The 24,048-nt window shown below is 37.5% G+C and overlaps 1 protein-coding gene across 3 annotated transcripts in view; it reads right to left on the bottom strand.

Moving 5' to 3' along the window:
* Window positions 1-21,057, bottom strand: part of LOC125673164 (synaptotagmin-6-like) — a 33,363-nt gene extending 12,306 nt beyond the window's left edge. The window contains exons 1-4 of one of the 3 annotated variants that reach the window (XM_056160708.1): window positions 20,908-21,023; window positions 20,143-20,531; window positions 14,601-14,642; window positions 14,277-14,502 (exon numbers count right to left, since the gene is read on the bottom strand). In XM_056160708.1, the coding sequence (XP_056016683.1) occupies window positions 14,277-14,465 (189 nt within the window). In that variant the 5' untranslated portion in view covers window positions 14,466-14,502; window positions 14,601-14,642; window positions 20,143-20,531; window positions 20,908-21,023. Of the gene's footprint in view, window positions 1-14,276; window positions 14,503-14,600; window positions 14,643-20,142; window positions 20,532-20,680 lie in introns of all 3 variants that reach the window. The other 2 variants (XM_048909578.2, XM_048909577.2) reach the window with 2 other exon arrangements.
* Window positions 21,058-24,048: the final 2,991 nt, after the last annotated feature.

Below are 24,048 nucleotides of genomic sequence, written 5' to 3'. Positions count from 1 at the left end.
CTGTTAGGGGATATTCAGGGGTAATATAACTACTGTTAGGGGATATTCAGGGATAATATAACTACTGTTAGGGGATATTCAGGGGTAATATAACTACTGTTAGGGGATATTCAGGGATAATATAACTACTGTTAGGGGATATTCAGGGGGGGGGGTAACATAACTACCGTTAGGGGATATTCAGAGGTAATATAACTACTGTTAGGGGATATTCAGGGGTAATATAACTACTGTTAGGAGATATTCAGGGGTAACATAACCACTGTTAGGGATATTCAGAGGTAATATAACTACTGTTAGGGGATATTAAGGAATAATATAACTACTGTTAGGGGATATTCAGGGATAATATAACTACTGTTAGGGGATATTTCAGGGGTAATATAACTACTGTTAGGGGATATTTCAGGGGTAATATAACTACTGTTAGGGGATATTTAGGGGTAACATAACTACTGTTAGGGGATATACAGGGATAATATAACTATACTGTTAGGGGATATTCAGGATTAATATAACTACTGTTAGGGGATATTCAGGGTAATATAACTACTGTTACGGGATAGTCAGGGGTAATATAACTACTGTTAGGGGATAGTCAGGGGTAACATAACTACTGTTAGGGATATTCGGGGTAATATAACTACTGTTAGGGGATATTCAGGGGTAATATAACTACTGTTAGGGGATATTCAGGGGTAATATAACTACTGTTAGGGGATAGTCAGGGGTAACATAACTACTGTTAGGGATATTCGGGGTAATATAACTACTGTTAGGGGATATTCAGGGGTAATATAACTACTGTTAGGGGATATTCAGGGACAATATAACTACTTTTAGGGGATATTTCAGGGGTAATATAACTACTGTTAAGGGATATTTCAGGGGTAATATAACTACTGTTAGGGGATATTAAGGGGTAATATAACTACTGTTAGGGGATAGTCAGGGGTAATATAACTACTGTTAGGGGATATTCAAGGATAATATAACTACTGTTAGGGATATTCAGGGGTAATATAACTACTGTTAGGGGATATTCAGGGGTAATATAACTACTGTTAGGGGATATTCAGGGGTAATATAACTACTGTTAGGGGATATATCAGGGGTAATATAACTACTGTTAGGGGATATTTCAGGGGTAATATAACTACTGTTAGGGGACAGTCAGGGATAATATAACTACTGTTACGCAATATTCAGGGGTAATATAACTACTGTTAGGGGATATTCAGGGGTAATATAACTACTGTTAGGAGATATTCAGGGGTAATATAACTACTGTTAGGAGATATTCAGGGGTAATATAACTACTGTTAGGGATATTCAAGGGTAATATACTGTTAGGGGATATTCAGGGGTAATATAACTACTGTTAGGGGATATTCAGGGATAATATAACTACTGTTAGGGGATATTCAGGGGTAATATAACTACTGTTAGGGGATATTCAGGGATAATATAACTACTGTTAGGGGATATTCAGGGGGGGGGGTAACATAACTACCGTTAGGGGATATTCAGAGGTAATATAACTACTGTTAGGGGATATTCAGGGGTAATATAACTACTGTTAGGGGATATTCAGGGGTAACATAACTACTGTTAGGGGATATTCAGAGGTAATATAACTACTGGTAGGGGATATACAGGGATAATATAACTACTGTTAGGGGATATTCAGGGATAATATAACTACTGTTAGGGAATATTCAGGGGTAATATAACTACTGTTAGAGGATATTCAGGGGTAATATAACTACTGTTAGGGGATATTCAGGAGTAATATAACTACTGTTAGGGGATATTCAGGGGTAATATACTGTTAGGGGATATTTCAGGGGTAATATAACTACTGTTAGGGGATATTCAGGGGTAATATAACTACTATTAGGGGATATTCAAGGATAATATAACTACTGTTAGGGGATATTCAGGGGTAATATAACTACTGTTAGGGGATATTCAGGGGTAATATAACTACTGTTAGGGGATATTCAGGGGTAATATAACTACTGTTAGGGGATATTCAGGGGTAATATAACTACTGTTAGGGGATATTCAGGGATAATATAACTACTGTTAGGGGATATTCAGGGGTAATATAACTACTGTTAGGGGATATTCAGGGGTAATATAACTACTGTTAGGGGATATTCAGGGGTAATATAACTACTGTTAGGGGATATTCAGGGGTAATATAACTACTGTTAGGGGATATTCAGGGGTAATATAACTACTGTTAGGGGATATTCAGGGACAATATAACTACTTTTAGGGGATATTTCAGGGGTAATATAACTACTGTTAGGGGATATTCAGGGGTAATATAACTACTGTTAGGGGATATTTCAGGGGTAATATAACTACTGTTAGGGGATATTCAGGAATAATATAACTACTGTTGGGGGATATTCAGGGGTAATATAACTACTGTTAGGGGATATTTCAGGGGTAATATAACTACTGTTAGGGGATATTCAGGGGTAATATAACTACTGTTAGGAGATATTCAGGGGGTAACATAACCACTGTTAGGGATATTCAGGGGTAACATAACCACTGTTAGGGATATTCAGAGGTAATATAACTACTGTTGGGGGATATTCAGGAATAATATAACTACTGTTGGGGGATATTCAGGGGTAATATAACTACTGTTAGGGGATATTCAGGAATAATATAACTACTGTTAGGGGATATTCAGGGGTAATATAACTACTGTTAGGGGATATTCAGGGATAATATAACTATTGTTAGGGGATATTCAGGGGTAATATAATTACTGTTAGGGGATATTCAGGGGTAATATAACTACTGTTAGGGAATATTCAGGGGTAATATAACTACTGTTAGGGGATATTCAGGGGTAATATAACTACTGTTAGGGGATATTCAGGGATAATATAACTACTGTTAGGGGATATTCAGTTTCTTTTGACGACGATGTCACTGAAGTACTTTTTCGTATGCAAATTTATCAGTGTAGGTTTGGCGTTTCCAAGACTTATGGTTTAGTCAGAGTAACAATAACAAGTTTGGTTTTAACGGCAAAGTCTGGAGTAATCATGTGATACATGGATGTCAGATCGTAATAGGCGTATTACATAAAGAGAGCTAAAAATGCACTTAATTTAAAAGGTCAACGATTCTGTTTTAGTCCCGCGTCTTTACGACCAATTTGCTTCAACATTTTGAGCAAAAATCGTAAACTTGCAGTATGCATTAACTCCAATTAAGGACTGATGGATCCTCACGAATCGATTAAGACGTCATGTAAATGAAAGTTTCGTGTCTCTACAGTTTTACGGTTTGAAATATGTACAGGTAACAAGGGTTGCTCTTTGTGCAAGGTTCCATAACTCCATAAGGGGTAAATTTTCAAGAAGGACGATATATGATCATATCTCGAAAAGTCGAATATTACATGTACACAGTATCTGGCCATAAGTGAATCGTCATTTAATTTTTCACAATCTCTACCCAGAGTTGTCGTTCCTTGCTCTCACTTACACCTCTGTTAACGTCTCAAAATAAGCAATGTTATTCCACATGGAAATCCACTTTTTTATGGCTAATAAAACTAAGAACTGTTTTATAAAATATCTGGAAAATGTAGGACAAGCAACTATTTGTATATTTTTTTCCATTACTATATATTCTTCATGTACCTATCTATAGGCCTGGTGCAATAGAACTACCCCAATATCTACGTTTCAACTTTATTTATTTACGTATATTTTTGTAACAGAAGTCAAAACCATACTTCATTTGAGCATACGTGCTATTTTACAAAAATCTTGTAAAACCCTTGAGACGTTTACAGAGGTGTAAGTGAGTGTAAGGAACGATAACTCTGGGTAGAGATTGAATTTTTCATTGAAAAAATGCCTTATAGGATAATATTGCAACGTTATTTGTAGCTCATTTCAATGGATACAATATCACAAAATGCAGATTTGTTTGTAGTTTCTTCTCATTAGTAATGATCACCCATTAAATGCGAAATTGAAATTTTACGGCATAGATTTGGTAAGAAATAGCAGTGTTTTGAGGTAAGAAATTTTGCCTTGATGATTTCATAAAACATTCCCACTGATCAATGTTTCACAACTTGCTTAACATCCCAAGAAAAGAAAATTTAAACAATTTTGTGTAATTAAGTGAAAAAAGTATGGAAATCGGATTGATATTGATTAACCTCACAATACGTGTTTATAAAAAAAAATATGGATTTTTCAATGAAATATATAATGAAAAAAAATATGAAATGATGATTCTGAATGACTTATGGCCATGTACTGTGTATTATTATCTACATGTAACTTTCTGATACGTCCAAAGATCAAAATGAGGTTGCGAAGAAAGCGCTCAAACCTCTACACTACAGTCTGAAAACACAATGGTTGCTCCAGATACGAGTATTAAAGTAACAACAAATTCTTAAAGTCTCGAACATATTTTGAATAAGATGACAAAACTTTTCGGGGAATGTTTTCAAAAATAACATTTCCATGGTCATGGTATTTTTGAGAGGCACGTATTTGCATTGCTTTTGTAAATGGCTAAATAATGATCATTTTTGGGGGGCACATGACTTCAATTCAGTATGTACAAACTCCCTTTTAGTTTCTATACCAAATACCATGACAACTGAGGTGTGGTCTTACAGCATTTGATAATATTTCTCGGTAGAATGAATGTCTACTAGATTTAGTAAATTAAATAAGAATTTAGCTATTGATCGGCTTTGCAGTGGCTCTTCAGTGTCTTTGCATCACTGGCCTTGTGGCAGTTTTGTGTTCATTCATTATATAAATCAATCCACTTAATTTTTTCACTAGCCATCTAGTCGCTTTCTTCCCTATTTACTCATCAGCTGCACGGTGTTTACTGACCATATGTCCTGTGGCTTCAGTGATTAATTACAAACTTTTCAATGCCTTACTTTAGATTTTCTGAAAATATATTCTGTGATTTTTCTTACTGTTTATTAATTAGTACATTCATCGGTTTTCATTCGAGTTTCATGATCGGATGCACTGCGAGTCTCCTTACTGTCAAATCGGAAATGCTATTGTTTCGCGCAGGTGTCCTGTGACTTCCATTAATGTTTCATGACCAGGAGCCCTGTCTTTTCTATTAGTGTTTCATGATCAGGTGCCCTGTCTCTTCTATTAGCGTTTCATGATCAGATGTTTTGTAGATTCTGTTAGTGTTTCATGATCAGATGTTCTGTGGCTTCTGTTAGTGTTTCATGACCATATCCCATGTCTCTTCTATTAGTGTTTTATGACCATATCTCATATCTCTTCTATTAGTGTTTCATGCCAATATCCCATGTTTTTTTCTATTAGTGTTTCATGACCAGGTGCCCTGTCTCTTCTATTAGTGTTTCATGGCCATATGTCCTGTCTCTTCTATTAGTGTTTCATGGCCATATGCCCGGTCTCTTTTATTAGTGTTTCATGGCCATATGCCCTGTCTCTTCTATTAGTATTTCATGGCCATATGCCCTGTTTCTTCTATTAGTGTTTCATGGCCATATGCCCTGTCTCTTCTATTAGTATTTCATGGCCATATGCCCGGTCTCTTCTATTAGTGTTTCATGACCATGTGCCCTGTCTCTTCTATTAGTGTTTCATAACCAGGTGCCATGTCTCTTCTATTAGTGTTTCATGACCAGGTGCCCTGTCTCTTCTATTAGTGTTTCATGACCAGGTGCCCTGTCTCTTTTATTAGTGTATCTTGATCAAATGCCATGTCTCTTGTTAGTGCTTCATGACCATATGTCATGTCTCTTGTTAGTGCTTCATGACCATATGTCATGTACATGAAAGATCCACTTATAAACGTTCGGTTCAAATACCCAAACGTGATATTACTGAGTATATCCTTTGAGAGAATATCGATTAGATGGGATACATAAGATAAACCAGATGAGATATTAACACGATTATTTTACTCCTTCCAGAATATAAACGATATACGAGAAATCTGATATTGTTGTAAGAACCTGAGCAGGTGTACATACTAAATCGCTATTAACATTATGTTGATCCCTACATCCAATACCAAAACAATGACTTTGTCAAACGAGAAGCTACGCAATATGTTCCGTGATCTTCCCCCATTAAAGGACGTAATTAACAAACATCAATATTGATATGTTAACATGTCTCAAGTTTTATGCTTCAAACGACCAATCATGAAATAAGCGACAGACTAGAAGAAAATCTAAATTTTTTGAAAGTTGTTCTTATTGACTTCACCATATTCTTTTTTCCATGTGTTCTTTTTCATCATTAATAGCAAGAAAACCCAGTGTTATTTGTTTAATATGTGTATATTATTTCTTGAATTTTTAATTAATAACGCTATTAGTCTATTATATCCTTGTGATCAAATTCCTCAAAAAGCTGTGATTTCCACGTCCTTTTCTAAACATTTGATGGATTTCTATTCAGCCTTGCGATTTCTCCGGTAGAATGCCCTGTCTGATTTTAACAGCTAGTTGCGGTGAGGAATTGCAGGAAGACGAACGTTGATCCATGTACGTTTGCAGATGAAAAATATAGATGAAATCGGGTTTCTGAACAATATGCTATTAATCAAATGTACCTGTATTCTAACATAACCTGTAAATGACTTGATTACAGTATATATCGGTTAATATTGGATGTTGAAAATATATGACAGACTATTCTAATAAATTAGTTTGAAATGTTAGAACTTTATTATTGTCAAATCATCATTCAATGATTGGAAATCCCGTGTTTTGTAGAATTTTCCTATTCTGCTAAAAGAGCGCCTCTCCAGCACCGCCAAAATTCACCGATACTTTCTATTTGTTTGTAGTTATTCGTGTATTCATATCTTAAATACGTTTTGTCTATTAACAATGATAGCTTTCATTCATATGTCGATTTGATATATCCCTGTGAGCTCGAAATAAAGGACACCACAGAGTCGTCCACTTCTGCTTCATACTTAGATATTTTATTGAAAGTAGACATTAACGGCAAACTGACAACTCAACTGTATGACAAACGGGATGATTTCAGCTTCTCCATCGTCAACTTCCCACATTTATGTAGAAATATTCCATTATCACCTGCATATGGTGTTTATATATCTCAACTAATTCGATATGCAAGAGCTTGTTCTGGGTATAGTCAGTTTTTAAATCGAGGTAAGCTACTGACAAACAAGTTGATGGTACAGGGATTTCAACAGTCTCGATTGAAGTCAGCATTTCGCAAATTCTATGGTCGTTATAACGATCTAGTTCGTCAATACGACCTCGCATTGGGTCAAATGCTGTCTGGCGTGTTTCATACCGATTGTTAAGGCGTTCTTGGCACACTGATTTTGACTGCGGATAACTCCGTTTACCTGATCAGGATATGGGGCTCACGGCGGGTGTGACCGGTCAACAGGGGATGCTTACTCCTCCTAGGCACATGATCCCACCTCTGGTGTGTCCAGGGGTCCGTGTTTGCCCAACTATCTATTTTGTATTGCTTGTAGGAGTTATGAGATTGATCACTGTTCGTTATCTTCACCTTGCATAATCCAGTTTCCCGTGGCTTACAGTATATAGTGTGATAAACCATTTCAGCCGCGGCTCGCTTCTGGGTACCCCTTGACGTTTATTTATAGATCGGTGTTCCCCTTTCCACTGGATATTAAGTCACCTGAGTCACTTAGGTGACCCTTTTCTTTATTGGCCTACGCCCATTGTCGTCCGTTAACAATTACACACTAAATATTTAAGTTCTTGATAATTATCCTTCTAATTCTTTTCGAATTTGGTATGAAGCATCTTCGGGATATAGGGATAAAAATTGTAAATTTCAGGAATTCTGCGCTCCCGAGGCCTTAGGCATGAGGCAAAAACTGCTTGAAAATTGATCAACGTTTTAAAATCTTCTTCTCTACAACCGCTCATCTGTAAGGAAAACTAAATGCCTAATCATATATAGAAGAAAGACTTCTACTTAAATCGCAAATTATATGACCCCCGGGTTAGAGGCCAAACATGGCAAATAGTGTTTATTTGTATACCGAATTTAAAGTAAAAATATTTAGAAGAAGCAATGCAATTTACCAAAATTGTAAATTTCATGATCCAAGAGGCTGGGGTTTTGGTTTCCGGTTTGGTATGAAATTATCCTAGATATTGAATTATCCTTCTGTTGATACTGTTTAAACTAGTGCATATTTTTGAAAAGCAGACTTGGGTGTACACACTGGTGAATTTCCCAACCCCAGGATTCTGACTCTAGAGGGAGTCCAAAGAGTCGTATAGTGTTAATATTATATAAATATTGCATGGCATTGAAAATTTTTACCCCAAGAAAACCATTGTCAACCGAGGGGTAGCGGAGGTTTTCAATGTTACCCTCAACTACATGGAGTAATTGTTTTATTATATTGAATGTTATATAAACAACAAAGCAGAAAAACTTACGTTATTTGACATTTGATCAATCACTATCATGCGATGTTTTGTATAACAATGCAGGTATTAGCGTTTATTACAAACGCTCAAATGACGTTTAACAGTTTTACATTTACATGAACGTATAACAAAACATCATATTATGTAAAGTATCTCAAAAATCAGAATCTCATTCTAAAGTATCTCATTCAGGAGCATTTGTAATTTAAGAACACATCTTGTTTTATTCTGCTGCTGAATATATGAATTGAGTTTAGATATGCAGATTGTATAAACAGGAAAATCATCAAATAATTCACAATCCTTGTGGCTAATGATACTTTTGACTAATACTCAGGTGACTGGTAAGGCCTATGGACCTCTTAGTTAAGTATTTGTAAACCATCTGTTAACTGTTTCCTTTGAATATATATTTGTAAGGTTTACGAACCAGATGTTTTTTGGTTCCCCATTTTATCTATAAACCATTCGTGATTCATTTTGTGTTTATACAGCTCATAGACCGTAGAATTCTTTGATCAAATATCTTATGACTTCAGTCGCTGTTTACTGTGGCCTTCGTTAATGGGACATACGATATGAAACGATTAACGGAAGCCATGGGGCACATCTTAGGAAGCCACAGACTAACATGTTTATAAACAGAAAAATATCAGAAGACACCTGGTCTACGAACACCAGAGAAAGCTACATGATATCTAGCTTATCTCATATGTCATTTGACTTCCTTTCATGTTTCGAATCTCGATCCCGAGTTCGCGTCAACACGATGACTTTGAACATAGGTGCATGAAGCAACTATTCCTTCACAAAACAAACTGATGTCCCATGTCATGGAAGACGTCGACACGATTAAAACACATTCCTATGGCTAAAGACAACATGCATACATCAGAAAATGTGGTACATCACCTAAAAGTTGTTGACCTCTATACATGGGTGAAAACAAATCTCCAATGAGACATAAAGCAATATACAGATACCCAGTGTTTACCTTTGGTGTGAGCTATGGTTTTATGCTACACGTCTTACATCTTCTCCCGTGGGGATCCGGGTTAGAGTAGGTCCTCAGTACCCCTTGCTTGTCGTAGAAGGCTACTAAATGGGGCGGTCCTTCGGATGAGACCGCAAAAACCGAGGTCCCGTGTCACAGCAGGTGTGGCACGATAAAGATCCCTCCCTGTTCAATGGCTAAAAGCGCCGAGCATAGGCCGAGAGTTTGCAGCCCTTCACCAGCAGTGGTGACGTTTCCATATGAGTGAAATATTCTCGAGAGAGACGTTAAACAGTATTCAATCAATCCTAAATCTTCTTAAATGGTTTTATACTACATATCCAACTGATTGTCCTTTGGCTACCTGTTTTATAATATATGTCATGTGCCTTCCTTTAGTAGTTTTGTGTCAGATCTCTTACGGCGTCCGTTAGTGGTTTTAAACCACACGTCCTGCATCTTCCTTCAATGTTAATACTAAATGGTCAGTGATTTACTTTAATGGTGTTATATCATATGTTCTATGGGTTCCTTTAGTGGTTTTGTACTACATATCATGTGACTTTCCTCGGTGGTTTTATACGGTTTCCTTTGGTGGTTTCATACTACCTGGGTTTTTTTTTGGCTTCCGTCAGTGGTTATATACTACACTTGCGCTGCGTCTTCCTATAATGATTTTGTACCACATGCCCTGCGGCTTCCTTTGGTGGTTTTGTAAGAACTGTCCTTTGACTTTCTTTTAAATTAGTGGTTTTATATTACATGTTTTGCATTTTCCTATAGTGTATTATGCTAAATGTTTTGTTGCTTCCTTTACTGGTTTTTGTACTATATATCCTGCGGCGTCTTTAGTGGATTTATACGACATCTCCTGCGGTGTCTTTAGTGGATTTATACGACATCTCCTGTGGCGCCTTTATTGGATTTATACGACATCTCCTGCGGCGCCTTTATTGGATTTATACTACATCTTCTGCGGCGCCGTTAGTGGATTTATACGACATCTCCTGCGGCACCTCTAATGGATTTATATTACATCTCCTGTGGCGCCTTTAGTGGATTTATACGTATACTACATCTCCTGCGGCGCCTCTAGTGGATTTATACGGCATCTCCTGTGGCGCCTTTAGTGGATTTATACGACATCTCCTGCGGCACCTCTATTGGATTTATACTACATCTCCTGTGGCGCCTTTAGTGGATTTATACATCCCCTGCGGCGCCTCTAGTGGATTTATACGACATTTCCTGTGGCGCCTTTTGTGGATTTATACGACATCTCCTGCGGCGCCTCTAGTGGATTTATACCACATCTCCTGTGGCGCCTTTAGTGGATTTATACGTATACTACATCTCCTGCAGCGCCTCTAGTGGATTTATACGACATCTCCTGCAGCGCCTCTAGTGGATTTATACTACATCTCCTGTGGCGCCTTTAGTGGATTTATACGTATACTACATCTCCTGTGGCGCCTCTAGTGGATTTATAGGACATCTCCTGCGGCGTCTTTAGTGGATTTATACGACATCTCCTACAACGCCTCTAGTGGATTTATACAACATCTTCTGTGGCGCCTCTAGTGGATTTATACGACATCTCCTGCAGCGCCTCTAGTGGATTTATATGACATCTCCTGCGGCACTGTTAGTGGATTTATACGACATCTCCTGCGGCTACTTTAGTGGATTTATACGACATCTCCTGCAGCGCCTCTAGTGGATTTATACGTATACTACATCTCCTGCGGCGCCTCTAGTGGATTTATACTACATTTCCTGTGGCGCCTTTAGTGGATTTATACGACATCTCCTGCGGCACCTCTATTGGATTTATACTACATCTCCTGTGGCGCCTTTAGTGGATTTATACGTATACTACATCTCCTGTGGCGCCTCTAGTGGATTTATAGGAAATCTCCTGCGGCGCCGTTAGTGGATTTATACGACATCTTCTGCGGCGCCTCTAGTGGATTTATACGACATCTCCTGCAGCGCCTCTAGTGGATTTATACTACATCTCCTGCGGTGCCTCTAGTGGATTTATACATCTTCTGCGGCGCCTCTAGTGGATTTATACTACATCTCCTGCGGCGCCTTTAGTGAATTTATACGACATCTCCTGTGGTGCCTTTAGTGGATTTATACATCTCCTGCGGCGCCTTTAGTGGATTTATACTACATCTCCTGCGGTGCCTTTAGTGGATTTATACGACATCTCCTGTGGTGCCTTTAGTGGATTTATACATCTCCTGCGGCGCCTTTAGTGGATTTATACGACATCTCCTGCGGCGCCTCTAGTTGATTTATATGACATCTCCTGCGGTGCCTCTAGTGGATTTATACGACATCTCCTGTGGCGCCTTTAGTGGATTTATACGTATACTACATCTCCTGCGGCGCCTCTAGTGGATTTATACTACATCTCCTGCAGCGCCTCTAGTGGATTTATAGAACATCTCCTGTGGCGTCTTTAGTGGATTTATACGACATCTCCTGCAACGCCTCTAGTGGATTTATAGGAAATATCCTGCGGCGCCGTTAGTGGATTTATACGACATCTCCTGCAGCGCCTCTAGTGGATTTATACTACATTTCCTGTGGCACCTTTAGTGGATTTATATGACATCTCCTGCGGCACCTCTATTGGATTTATACTACATCTCCTGTGGCGCCTTTAGTGGATTTATACGACATCTCCTGCGGCGCCTCTAGTGGATTTATACGACATCTCCTGCAGCGCCTCTAGTGGATTTATACTACATCTCCTGCGGTGCCTCTAGTGGATTTATACATCTCCTGCGGCGCCTCTAGTGGATTTATACTACATCTCCTGCAGCGCCTTTAGTGAATTTATACGACATCTTCTGTGGTGCCTTTAGTGGATTTATACATCTCCTGCGGCGCCTTTAGTGGATTTATACGACATCTCCTGCGACGCCTCTAGTGGATTTATATGACATCTCCTGCGGTGCCTTTAGTGGATTTATACGACATCTTCTTTGGCGCCTTTAGTTGATTTATACGACATCTTCTTTGGCGCCTTTAGTGGATTTATACGACATCTTCTGCGGCGCCTCTAGTGGATTTATACTACATCTCCTGCGGCGCCTTTAGTGGATTCATACGACATCTTCTTTGGCGCCTTTAGTGGATTTATATGACATCTCCTGCGGTGCCTTTAGTGGATTTATACGACATCTTCTTTGGCGCCTTTAGTGGATTTATACGACATCTTCTTTGGCGCCTTTAGTGGATTTATACGACATCTTCTTTGGCGCCTCTAATGGATTTATACTACATCTCCTGCGGCGCCTTTAGTGGATTTATACGACATCTTCTTTGGCGCCTTTAGTGGATTTATACGACATCTCCTGCGGCGCCTTTAATGGATTTATACTTCTTGTTTCAGTGCTGCCAAGGAAAATTTTTTGGCGAAGAAGCAACTTCTACCTCCACTCCATCCACCAAATTTGTAATATCAATATGATGTGTGGTCCTTTTTATGCACCATTTTTGTTTCCAGTAAAGATTCATTTTGTATTTTATCGCATTATCGCATTTGCTTTTTGTAACAAAATTGTGGCTGGGAGAACGCTGTAGTGTAATATTTTAATATCTTGCATGTCTAGTCAAGATGCGAGTATGTCTCGCAGCCAATTTCGTTCTGTATTTTACACCTAACATGTTTTTCTGTTATGATTTACATGGAAAACAAACAGAGCTACAATGTTGCCTTGGATTATAGCACGATTTTAACATAAAAGTCCTTTCATAATGCTTATCATATCACACTGATACACGAACAGTTTCTCATTACACCGTAAAAAGTTGAAATCCAATACTATTCTAATGTACTTGTCAGTAATATGACCCCAATGACTTTTTATAGTTCTGTCAAAATGATGTCATAACTTTCACGTGCATATTGACTGCCGTAGAAGTTTGCTTTCTAATACTGTATATAAGAGAGGCTTTGACGGCAGGAAGTGATAGGATCTGTGAGAAGGGGGATTCATCCTATTCCTGGATTTCAATAACATATGTTTCATTTCATGACAACATGCAAGGATAGTAACGCCAAATCTTTAGATAAATAGGGATATCGTTATTGATCATGCAGTCACCGACTGGCGTCTTGATAGAACGTTGCTTTATTGATTATTAGTCATTTTCTTTGAAAACAAAACCCCAGTTATTACATACAAAAAGTGAGATTTACTCACGTTTTCCTCCCAATGTTCCTCCAACAGGATACATTCTGTAGAAGGTTGATATGTTCAACATTTTTTTTAGCATTGTTTGACAACGAGATCTGAGATATATGTTAAAAGAGCTGAGAAATAGCGGATTCATTGATCGTGATAAAAGATTATACATCGGCATAGCATAATCTCAATGATGTCAAAACGCCCTTGCTATAATTCATGTGATTATAAATTAGAAAAAATAGCATCAATCAGAATAAAACACTATTCACTAAAAGCATCAAATCATCATAAGCAACCAATCAAAATAAATAGACCAATCAGAAAAGTGCTCCAATCAGAATAAAGGAACGAGAAAATGTGCGTTGTCTTTAATGTCAAAGCAGGATTCCGTTTTATGATAACCGTGTCTTCCTCAGAAATTTATTACGTAAACATTTCGGAGGCTGCATGTATGTGTATGCATTGCAATTGGGTTCTTCTAATTCACCCATGAGCGTATCATTTCTGCACTCTGCGTTAAATCACGATTAGTAAATTAAGGTATTTTTGAAATACAGTTTTACATCCCACTACTTCACATTGTGGTATGAAATCAACCAATTACCTGTGAGGTTGTAGAAATGGACATCAGAGATGGTGGTTTGTAGTCACCAACTGCGTCATATCCGGGAAATGTACGAATACTCTGCCTGTGTTGCCGCTTCCGGTATACTCTACAGAGTACGAAACAAACAACTCCCCCGATGATGCCAACAAGGCTCAACGTAATTCCGAGGATGACGGCATTCATCATCGTCTACTTCCTAGCATGAACTTGTTTTTCAAAGTCTCTGAAAGTGAGAAAAATGATAATAATAAATAATATGTTGGGGTATTTTGTATTTTTAATACAAAAGTAACTTACAAAAAATCATTAAAATTCATTTACCCCACAGTTGTATTTTGAAAATGCCATCATTTCTTTTTAGCACTGTAAGTATCGTAAACATGGAGTATATTACACAGAAAGCAGAAAGTATATGCACATGAAATCGACAGAAAAAATACTTGCACGTTGCTACGTACAGTAGCATAAAATTAAATCGTTTTCCTTTGTATATAATATGGCAAATCGACATATTCTTTATAAATAACACTGCGATAGAACCAATGACTTTTTAAATATTGAAAACTTGACAAATGTGCAATTTGGTTAAAGATTTTTAAAGTGCTTTTATGTGAAAACACTGTAGTTGTGTATCCGCACGCACAATGTAAGGTATCCACATTTGATAAGTGGGGTATGTTTCTATAAAATTACTGTAACGGAAATAATGGGAGTTCATTCATTCAGAGGAAAATTAAATACTTGTTCGACATATTGGCATTGCAAGTACATCAAACGATCGTCTATTCACGATTACATCCAACATCTTAAGATGTAATTAACCGTGTCCGAATTCTGAAATTGATCAAGAACCATGCACTTTGTGTTAGTGCCTTGCCTTTGCCACTATTAGACCGTAAATATCGTCGACGACTTCCGGTCTGCAGCGCGGTCTTTTTTTCTTCTTCTATTGATGAATGCATAACTACCAGTGAGATCTGACTTTATATTCTTTGTAAATTGTTTTGCAATGGCAACCACATTTTTCTATAAAACAATGTCCATTCAACATATGATAAAACCAATATACATTTTTAAAAATGAATTACAAAATATGAATATAAGTAGGAATAAAGGTAAAGCAGGGTGTTTGTCTCGTGGAAAAATGATTTTTACACAATAGGTTTCACCAATTACATGTATCCTAATCACCCAATGTTTAAACAGGTTCTATACACCCATTTATATAAACAGACATTTAAACAAACGAACATGATGCTCTAAGAGGGGGTGTCATGTTACGGGTATACACGTTTATCAATTTCTTCTCACATATCGCTCTTACGGATGCATCGCTTTCTAAGCAGAAAAAGGAATTAAGCATCTATGGAAATACGAATTTTATAAGTATATCTCGTTTTCTGTTTTTAATTCATTGATACACCGAGTTCTATCATCCCCTGTCCTCTAGAGCAAACCCCGTCTTCCGATATGTTGTCCCTGATCTTTCCGGCTTGAAACACTAGATTCCAGGGGGAAATTCAATATCGATGGGATACTTTTCAACATAAGGATATATTACAATTTTAGAAGGGCGTTGGCAATTCTTGTTTCAACTGAGATGAAAACAAATATGGCGAATTTCATAGACCCTCCCTTCCTGAAGCCTGAGGGGTGTGACTGAAACCATCAACATTTAAGTAATCTTAAGCTTATAAGTATTCTTTATTCCTGAACACCAAGCACTCAAAACTATTGAAATGATTATGATGAACATTAAGCCCTCAACTAAAAATTTCATGATCCCTGGGTTCAAGGTTTATGTCCCAGGGTGGAGCTAAAATTGGTCATACATTAAAAAGGCATTATATCTTAGAAACCCCTCTCTATCAATGGACATCAGCAAGTCAAACTGTTAGCACGGTTATAATAAGCAATGTATGAGCCTTATACCTACTAAATTCATTACTTCTGGGTTCAAGGTTCATGCCTCAGGGTGGGGCAAAGATGGTCAAATGCATTATGTGATTATATCTTTTTTTTTAAATATATATATTTCTGGCAGGATGTTTGCATGATCATAATGGCCATTGAGTCCTGTACCAAAATTGTTAAATTCATGGCCCCGGAGTTCAGGTAACAGGTTGGTGCTAAATTGGTCATATGCATTATGTATTGAAAATGGAATTTAAAACAATCATCTTTACTGCTGGACATCAAGGAGATGAGTTGTTGTGAGCAATGTGAAATATACTACCCCTAAGTTCAGGTCCCAGGGTGGTGCTTAATTGATCTTATATTACAATGTAAACATGCAATATATTTTAGAAAACGTTTACTCCGGGACATCAAGCAGGCAAACTGTGTGCGTGATTACTTATACTGAGCATTAAGCCCTCTTTGAAAAAATGCACTTTTAGAGAGCGAGAGCACTAAAAACCAACAACACTCAACATCCAAAGTGTCGTATCTGAATGTAGGTACGAGGTCAGACGACTAAGGATAAATATAGCACTAAAAATGACCAGCGACACGGATACTGTTGATTGTCATTTGAAGGTACCGGTGTTGCACGTCTCATATCAATTTCCCTGTTGTGTTGCATGAAAGATTAATATAATAAAGTTATTCAAGTATATGATGAAACCAATTGGAACTGATGTCTTAGTTCAAATTAAGCATTTTTGAAAATAAGTTTAAAAGACATGTATTAACAAGAACTAGCCAAAATAAATTGAGTTTAAATTAAGCAATAAGCGCTTTATGTGATTTTAAGCGTTAAAATACAGGGATATCCCCGAATTTCAGAAAAACTACCCTCGTGAAATAAAATCAATTTAGCATGAACGTGTTCTTCGAGTTTTCCACACAAAAAACTGTCGCTATGAAATTTTGTTTCACGTGGGCATTTTTTATGATTTTCAAAATATCGAAACGATTTCACTAATATTTTCAACTTCTCCTGTATGTAATGTTCAGTGGGTAAGGTTGTCGATTTTTAAATGTAATTTTTTAAACGACCGGGTTCGAATCCCTCACGGACACAATATTTTTAATATCATGTTTTCCATCTAGATTATTTTCATAATTGTAACATATTTCTAGTTTTTATAAATGTTTCATGTCAAATTTCTGTATTACAATGTGCAGAGTTTGAAATAACTTCCAACCTGCCATGGGGTGCGTTCAAGATCTTAGGGGCTAGGTATGGTGACTGATTTGTACCATTTTACTATGTGTTGTTCTGTTAATTTGAGACGAACAGTAGCTAATATTATCATTTTGTCGACTTTTCGTTATTTCAGGACGAATAGACGCTAACTATCGTTTTGTTGTCTTTTCGCCTCAAAATAAGAAAAAGACAATAAAGTGTAAAATGGCACAAATCAGCCACCATACCTAGCTTCTAGGCTAGCCGCTACGATCTTGAACGCAGCCCAGACTGGACACGGTTTAGTTTGTTGTACATGACCGTGAATGGGACTCACAACAAACGTGCCGAATACCACATGTGATACCTTGCACCTTTGTTTTATTAGTCAAGGTTGCTAACGAGAACTGAGTGAAAGGTGAAAAGCTTGCCTAAGTGCGTAATTTAAATCTGGATGGAGGTTAGTTCAACGTCACGAGTGTTTAAATACCCGGCACAGGGTCCCGATTAGCGCTGTGCAACACCCTCTTTTCGGAACGACCTGCCCTTTCTTCTTTACATAGTACATAGAATAAAAATGCAAACTGCACCTGTAGCACTAAAAGTAGATTAATTCTTGAATAAGGGGCAGGTTGTTAGAAAATTTTATAATGTTGTGTCGTTAGTCAGTTATAGGAAATTTGAAAATTCATGTTGTTCGTGGAGTTGGTCATTTTAGCGATATATATATATATATATATATATATATATATATATATATATATATAAGATAGCTTCAGAACTGAAGCTCTCTGAAAAAATATTTTGACATAACAGAGAGCTTCAGAGCCACCCTTTATAAAAACCTTCGATTTACGGCGCACAAAAAGCTGCGCACGGTTGAGGCCTTATATCGTTGTATTCTTGAGTTACTGTCTCATAAATTTGATATCAAAAAATTCTTAACATATTTTCCTACTATACTTGTGTCTAAACATACCTTCAAATATTCATTAAAGCCCCACACGACCTGAAAACTCCCAGCTTCAAATGATTTCGTTTGTTGACGTAGCCATGTTAGGTAGCCGGTCAATTCGAATCCTGGTTAATTTCCATACTTGCACAATAACGTCTAGATGTGAACTAATATCCCCACAAATATTTTAGCTAAATATTTTAAATAATATATCATCCCAGTGCCTTTAAATAATAATTATTCAAATAGCTAAACTCACGGCAGTGCGGCTTTCATTAGTCTGGTGCGGTCTCCATCCCTGCCACACGAGTGTTAAGGACTTTAGTAGCATTTTCATGAATCAAGAGCATATTTTACCTTTAGAAAAACTTTTTTTTTTTTAATTTCTATAAATTATTCGTATTGATAATAAATGAAGAGCGAATACATAACATATAACGAATTTTATGAATATATACTAACAACAACAGGGTACGAACTGACCCGGCTACCTAACATGGCTACGTCAACAAACGAAATCATTTGAAGCTGGGAGTTTTCAGGTCGTGTGGGGCTTTAATGAATATTTGAAGGTATGTTTAGACACAAGTATAGTAGGAAAATATGTTAAGAATTTTTTTTATATCAAATTTATGAAACAGTAACTCAAGAATACAACGATATAAGGCCTCAACCGTGCGCAGCTTTTTGTGCGCCGTAAATCGAAGGTTTTTATAAGGGGTGGCTCGCTCTGTAGCTCTCTGCTATGTCAAAATATTTTTTTTCAGAGAGCTACAGTTTTGCAGCTATATATAAGAGAGAGAGAGAGAGAGAGAGAGAGAGAGAGAAAACTCATATTGAGACGTCACCAGCTGTAGGTGAAGTACCGCAAATGTAGACCAATACTTAGTGCTCAGGGGCCGTAGCAGTGAGGGTTCTTTAAAGTGCCAAAGCCAGTCGCGAGAAGGGACGTCCAAAACACCCGTAATTCTCACTTCGAAATGCCGAGCGTTTAATAAACAAGCAGTCACTTTTCCTAGGTCTCTCGCATCCATGGCATGAGTAGGACTCCTACTCACGACCTGCAGGTTACGAAGCTGTATAACACAGTCAAAATTATTAAATCAGGAGGAAAGCAGTTCCAACGTGTATTCAATACACCAGCGCTTTCTGGATTATATATATATATATATATATATATATATATATATATATACACTACTCATAGCATAAGGCATACGTGATATATAGATATCGATCCAGATTTTCACCAGCTAATACTGTAGTATGTATTATTTCTAAGTGATAGCTGTAATCTGCTTTACGTGCTACATGAATGAATTTTTTTCTATGAAGATATTAAATCTGACGCCAATTGATTCAACTTAGACAAGGTCAATCGAACCCAATGTAAATATTTCGCCCACATGGAGTTGTAGAGATTTTGTCCCCCAAAGGTGAATGCTCATTTGCCATGTTATTTCGTAATTAGTAAGAGCTTTATACGACCGCGGGAAGTTAACCGCAGTAAGTGGCTTTAAATGATATTGACAAACAAATCGAGATGAATTAAACGAACATTTCCCGAAACAACAATTAAAAAAAAAACCAACAAGAGAGAGAGAGAGAGAGAGAGAGATGATTAACAACTCTACTGATTTCATAATCAGAAGGCCCGAGTTCATTTTAAAGATCATCACAGAAATATACATATATGTCTCACTAGACAAATGAATACCTAAAACATGTTTAATCGAAAGCACGTTTCCCAAAAGATACACAGAAAACCGGAATCTTACCTTGCGATACGTAAACAAATCCCTGGACCCATTTTACCTCCATAAAGCACTGAACACGGAGAGCATCAACACTATTTAGAATTCATTATCACATAAACAAACGTATGACGTTAAGCACGGCAAAACTATCAATTAAATGGCTGCTTCCGCGGCATTCACGTTAATCAGAAGGACCATGTCGATTGACACATTTTCTGGGAGATTCTAATTCTCAATGATGCAAATAAGAGGTTAAAAAAAATTCCTGAGAGTGATGTCGTCGTGACGTCGCCTTGGTCGGCTGGAAGCTCCCTTCAACACCGCCTATAGACCGAGTGTGTGGGCAGCAATCAATGGCAGTTCTTTGTGTTGAGCTGCAGCCACGACTTCACAACGTTGGCACATTGACACTACAACGACAATGTAAATCATGATCTCACCTTTATATACCTTCTCTGTCACACAACAAACATCAATGAACAAACAGCATCAAGTTTCTTAATACAATCGGCAAAATGTTTCAGCGTGCTCAGAAAACTATACAATTGTTTACAATCACCCCGCAGAATCTTTCAAAATCTGTTCGTCTAAGCTTATGAAAAAAAGGAAATGATAAGAACAAAATGGAGATGATCGTCATGGAAATGAAGAGTTGTTAATATGGTTAAATGGAGTGTCCATCTGTGAGCTAAATGCTCATTCCCCGAATGTCCATTTACACTTCTGCTGATGCATACATATGTTCACTCATGTGTTGTAACGAGTAAGATTTATGAAACTTCGCACCTCTGCTGAATGTAATTCTCCACAGTTATAATGTCTACACGACAAGCCATTCCCGAGTCTCCTCGCTCAGCTGGTCGATAGCCAGGCAATCACAGAAACACTGGGTTTAATGTCCGTGCGGCATTATCATCCATCCTCATTTGTTGTTGCAAAAGGAGAAATCATTTTATCTTCATTTAATTATAATATCGCCATTAATCATAAAGACATGCATACAAATGTCATCTCACACATTGTTGGCGATCGTCCTCTCTAATAATATCAAAGGTCGTCTCATTAAATTTTTTAGAAAATAAAATAGCATTTCCAATTACAATTCCGGAAATAGTACATTTGACATTGGTAAATGAAATTGTATTTTGAGAAATTGCACAGAGCGGTTAAACCTTTAGCAAAACCTATTTAGAGTAAAACGAAACGAAATAAATAGAACGTTGGAGAGTTTGAAAGTCTTTCAATTTATAAATTGATTTGTCTTCGTGAAGTTGTCACGGTTTTATTCGAAATATCAGAATGAAAGAGAGATAGAACTTTGCAAGTACATGTTTTGTTTGTGTGTTGTTAGAGAATTTTACTCATATAGGGTCGTCACTATTGGTGAAGTACCACGAATTTTGACCTATGCATGGTGTGCGAGACCGTAGCAGTGTGGGTTCTTATTTTATTATTGAAACCCCTACCGTGACCCGGAACCTTCGGTCGTTTTTAAGGTCATATCAGAAAGACCCGTGACTTTCACTGCTAATATTGGGCGCTTTTGTTATCAGCTGTATTTCACGGAGTCAATAATGGCTTTCTAATTACACGTATAATGGCAATCACGACTGAACGTGTGCCGTTATTAATTACATGTACATCATCCATGGTGTGGTATTTAATCAATTTTATAGGTGTAAATGAGGAAGATGGACTGTTGCAACACGTGAAAGTTACCTACCAGCCTGTAACCGATCGCACTGTACCGAGTCTTGTCTCTCACTTCGGTAAGCGACGCCAAGTCAACAATATCTTGCTGTGAACCTCTAGGATGCTAGAATAATACATTTACTATTCAGAATGGTTTTTTAATCATTAAAACATTTAATATTGAGTTGCACAATTCACTTCTGTAATTTGCGTCTAATGTCAGTTTTTCCATGAAGTTGTCAAATCATCAAATTCTCAAGATAAATACATCTGAAATGGCACAGTTTTCTAACCTTTTAAAGAGCTAAATCAATAAAACACATTTCTGGTTTAAACGGAATCACGAGAAGTGGAAATAGATGGAACAATATTTATTCTACCGGCATTTTCGTGCAGCTGAATACGTAAATTCATGCACCATTTCGTAACTAAACGAATACACGCAAACTTTCCCTTTGTTAACCTCACATCCCTTCACTTAGGACCACTCCTTGTTCGGAACTAATTCATTAAATGTAACACTGGAGTGCGGCCGAACAAAAGTAAATTAAATTGGAGCAAATCGATAGGGAAACAATGGAATGAAATTAGTAATCGTATCGTGAATTGCAAAACGCGAGATAATGAATAAGGTTGGAGGTGACGGCACGTCTTAATATAACTTTGTGGACCATCAGATAAGAAACATGCTCGTGAAATCCCTTTTAGAAAAGGACAGAGACAATACTACGGGTCACTCATGAGGTGATTTCTTATGACAGTTTTGTCATTAGATTTTTTAGTCAATAATTGACATCCAGTATGAAAATTAGGACGCACACTGCCCGATTAACAGCAACTGTAAAGAGTTTGAACTCTTTTATAGGGAGAACAAATTTACACACTGATACAATGTGGTGTTGCTGCAGTTTAATATATACAGTAGGGATTTTAAATGCGCAATACGGTGATTACACTGCAGTGGATGATATCAATTCAATAAACAAATATCTGTTTTATACATCTTTTATGATAAAATTCTAATAGCCATTAATTTCAAACGTCATTGTTATTCTCTGAGATGTGACATAGAAGTCAGGAGAGGTGCATCAAAATGTGGTTTTGGTGACTGATACCGGGTATATCCACTATTGGTTTTGATAACGGTGCGTAGGCAACGTGTATTTGACAGACGCTCCGAATGGCCCTATTGGAAATGTTCTGTCAAGCTTCCAAAAATGCCCTTCCAAGTTCTTGCCGATTCTTAGGCTGGAGACTGAGCACACATCTATCTAATTCGTTCCATAAATGTCCAATCGGGTTTAAGTCCGGGTACATAGCAGGCCAATCAAGACCGTTGATGCTGTTCGTTTGAAGGAAATTGCCGTGTGTGAGCGAGCTTTGTCCTGCTGAAACATTAATCCATTACCTTGCCTATGGTAGCAGGGGACAGTTTCGCACTATAGGCCCGGTCAACGTTTTAAAAAAAATGGAAATACCCCAAATTTGAAGAGATATTACATGTGTAAAAATGTATACAATAATTTTAGGATGCATGTCAAATGTAGCTGAGTGCTTAATAAAAATGTTGATGTACAACATGTAGGTGTCACCATGATTCCTAGCATATAGATGGGTGCAAATACGAAACTAAGACACGTGGTCAGTTGCTGAAGAAATGCCGGTGAAAACATGCATGTTTCAGCAAAAGGTATGTAGCTGTGAGGGAAGGTGGATGACCCCATATGAGAGGTAGGTTTTTGAGATGGGCAGATAGGATTCTTGATTGTGCAAAGTATCTAAATCCCCATGTTTGGTACTGTGATGGTGTTGGGGGTGGTGTGGATTAGCCCAAATGAGGGAAAATCAAAGCAAAAAAGGGGAACCTGCTCAGAGCATGTTTTGTGCAGCAGCACCAGTATTTATAGATTACATGTAATTTAGGGTCATATTTTATTAACTACACCAATATGAAATACAAGTATTGACATAAAACGGAAATATGATTTTTCATTAGTCTGTCATGATCTGACTTTGATGTATACCACCTATCCACATGTTTCAGAACCAAAGAAACTGTCCCCTGCTACCTATGATACTGCATTAATGATACTAACACATACTGGAGAATTTCAACTACATACTGAATGGCAGTTAAGGTCCCATTCGAAATGACCAACTTTGAGTGAAAAGTTGTGTTCATCGCATCCCAGGTCATGATGCTACCGCTGCAGAATCTGTCACATTGAAGGACAC

This window comes from Ostrea edulis, chromosome 3 (assembly GCF_947568905.1).
Source record: "Ostrea edulis chromosome 3, xbOstEdul1.1, whole genome shotgun sequence".
Taxonomy (NCBI): domain Eukaryota; kingdom Metazoa; phylum Mollusca; class Bivalvia; order Ostreida; family Ostreidae; genus Ostrea; species Ostrea edulis.
The sequence above is the reverse complement of the archived record's forward strand: the minus strand, read 5'-3'. Positions and strand labels throughout refer to the sequence as shown.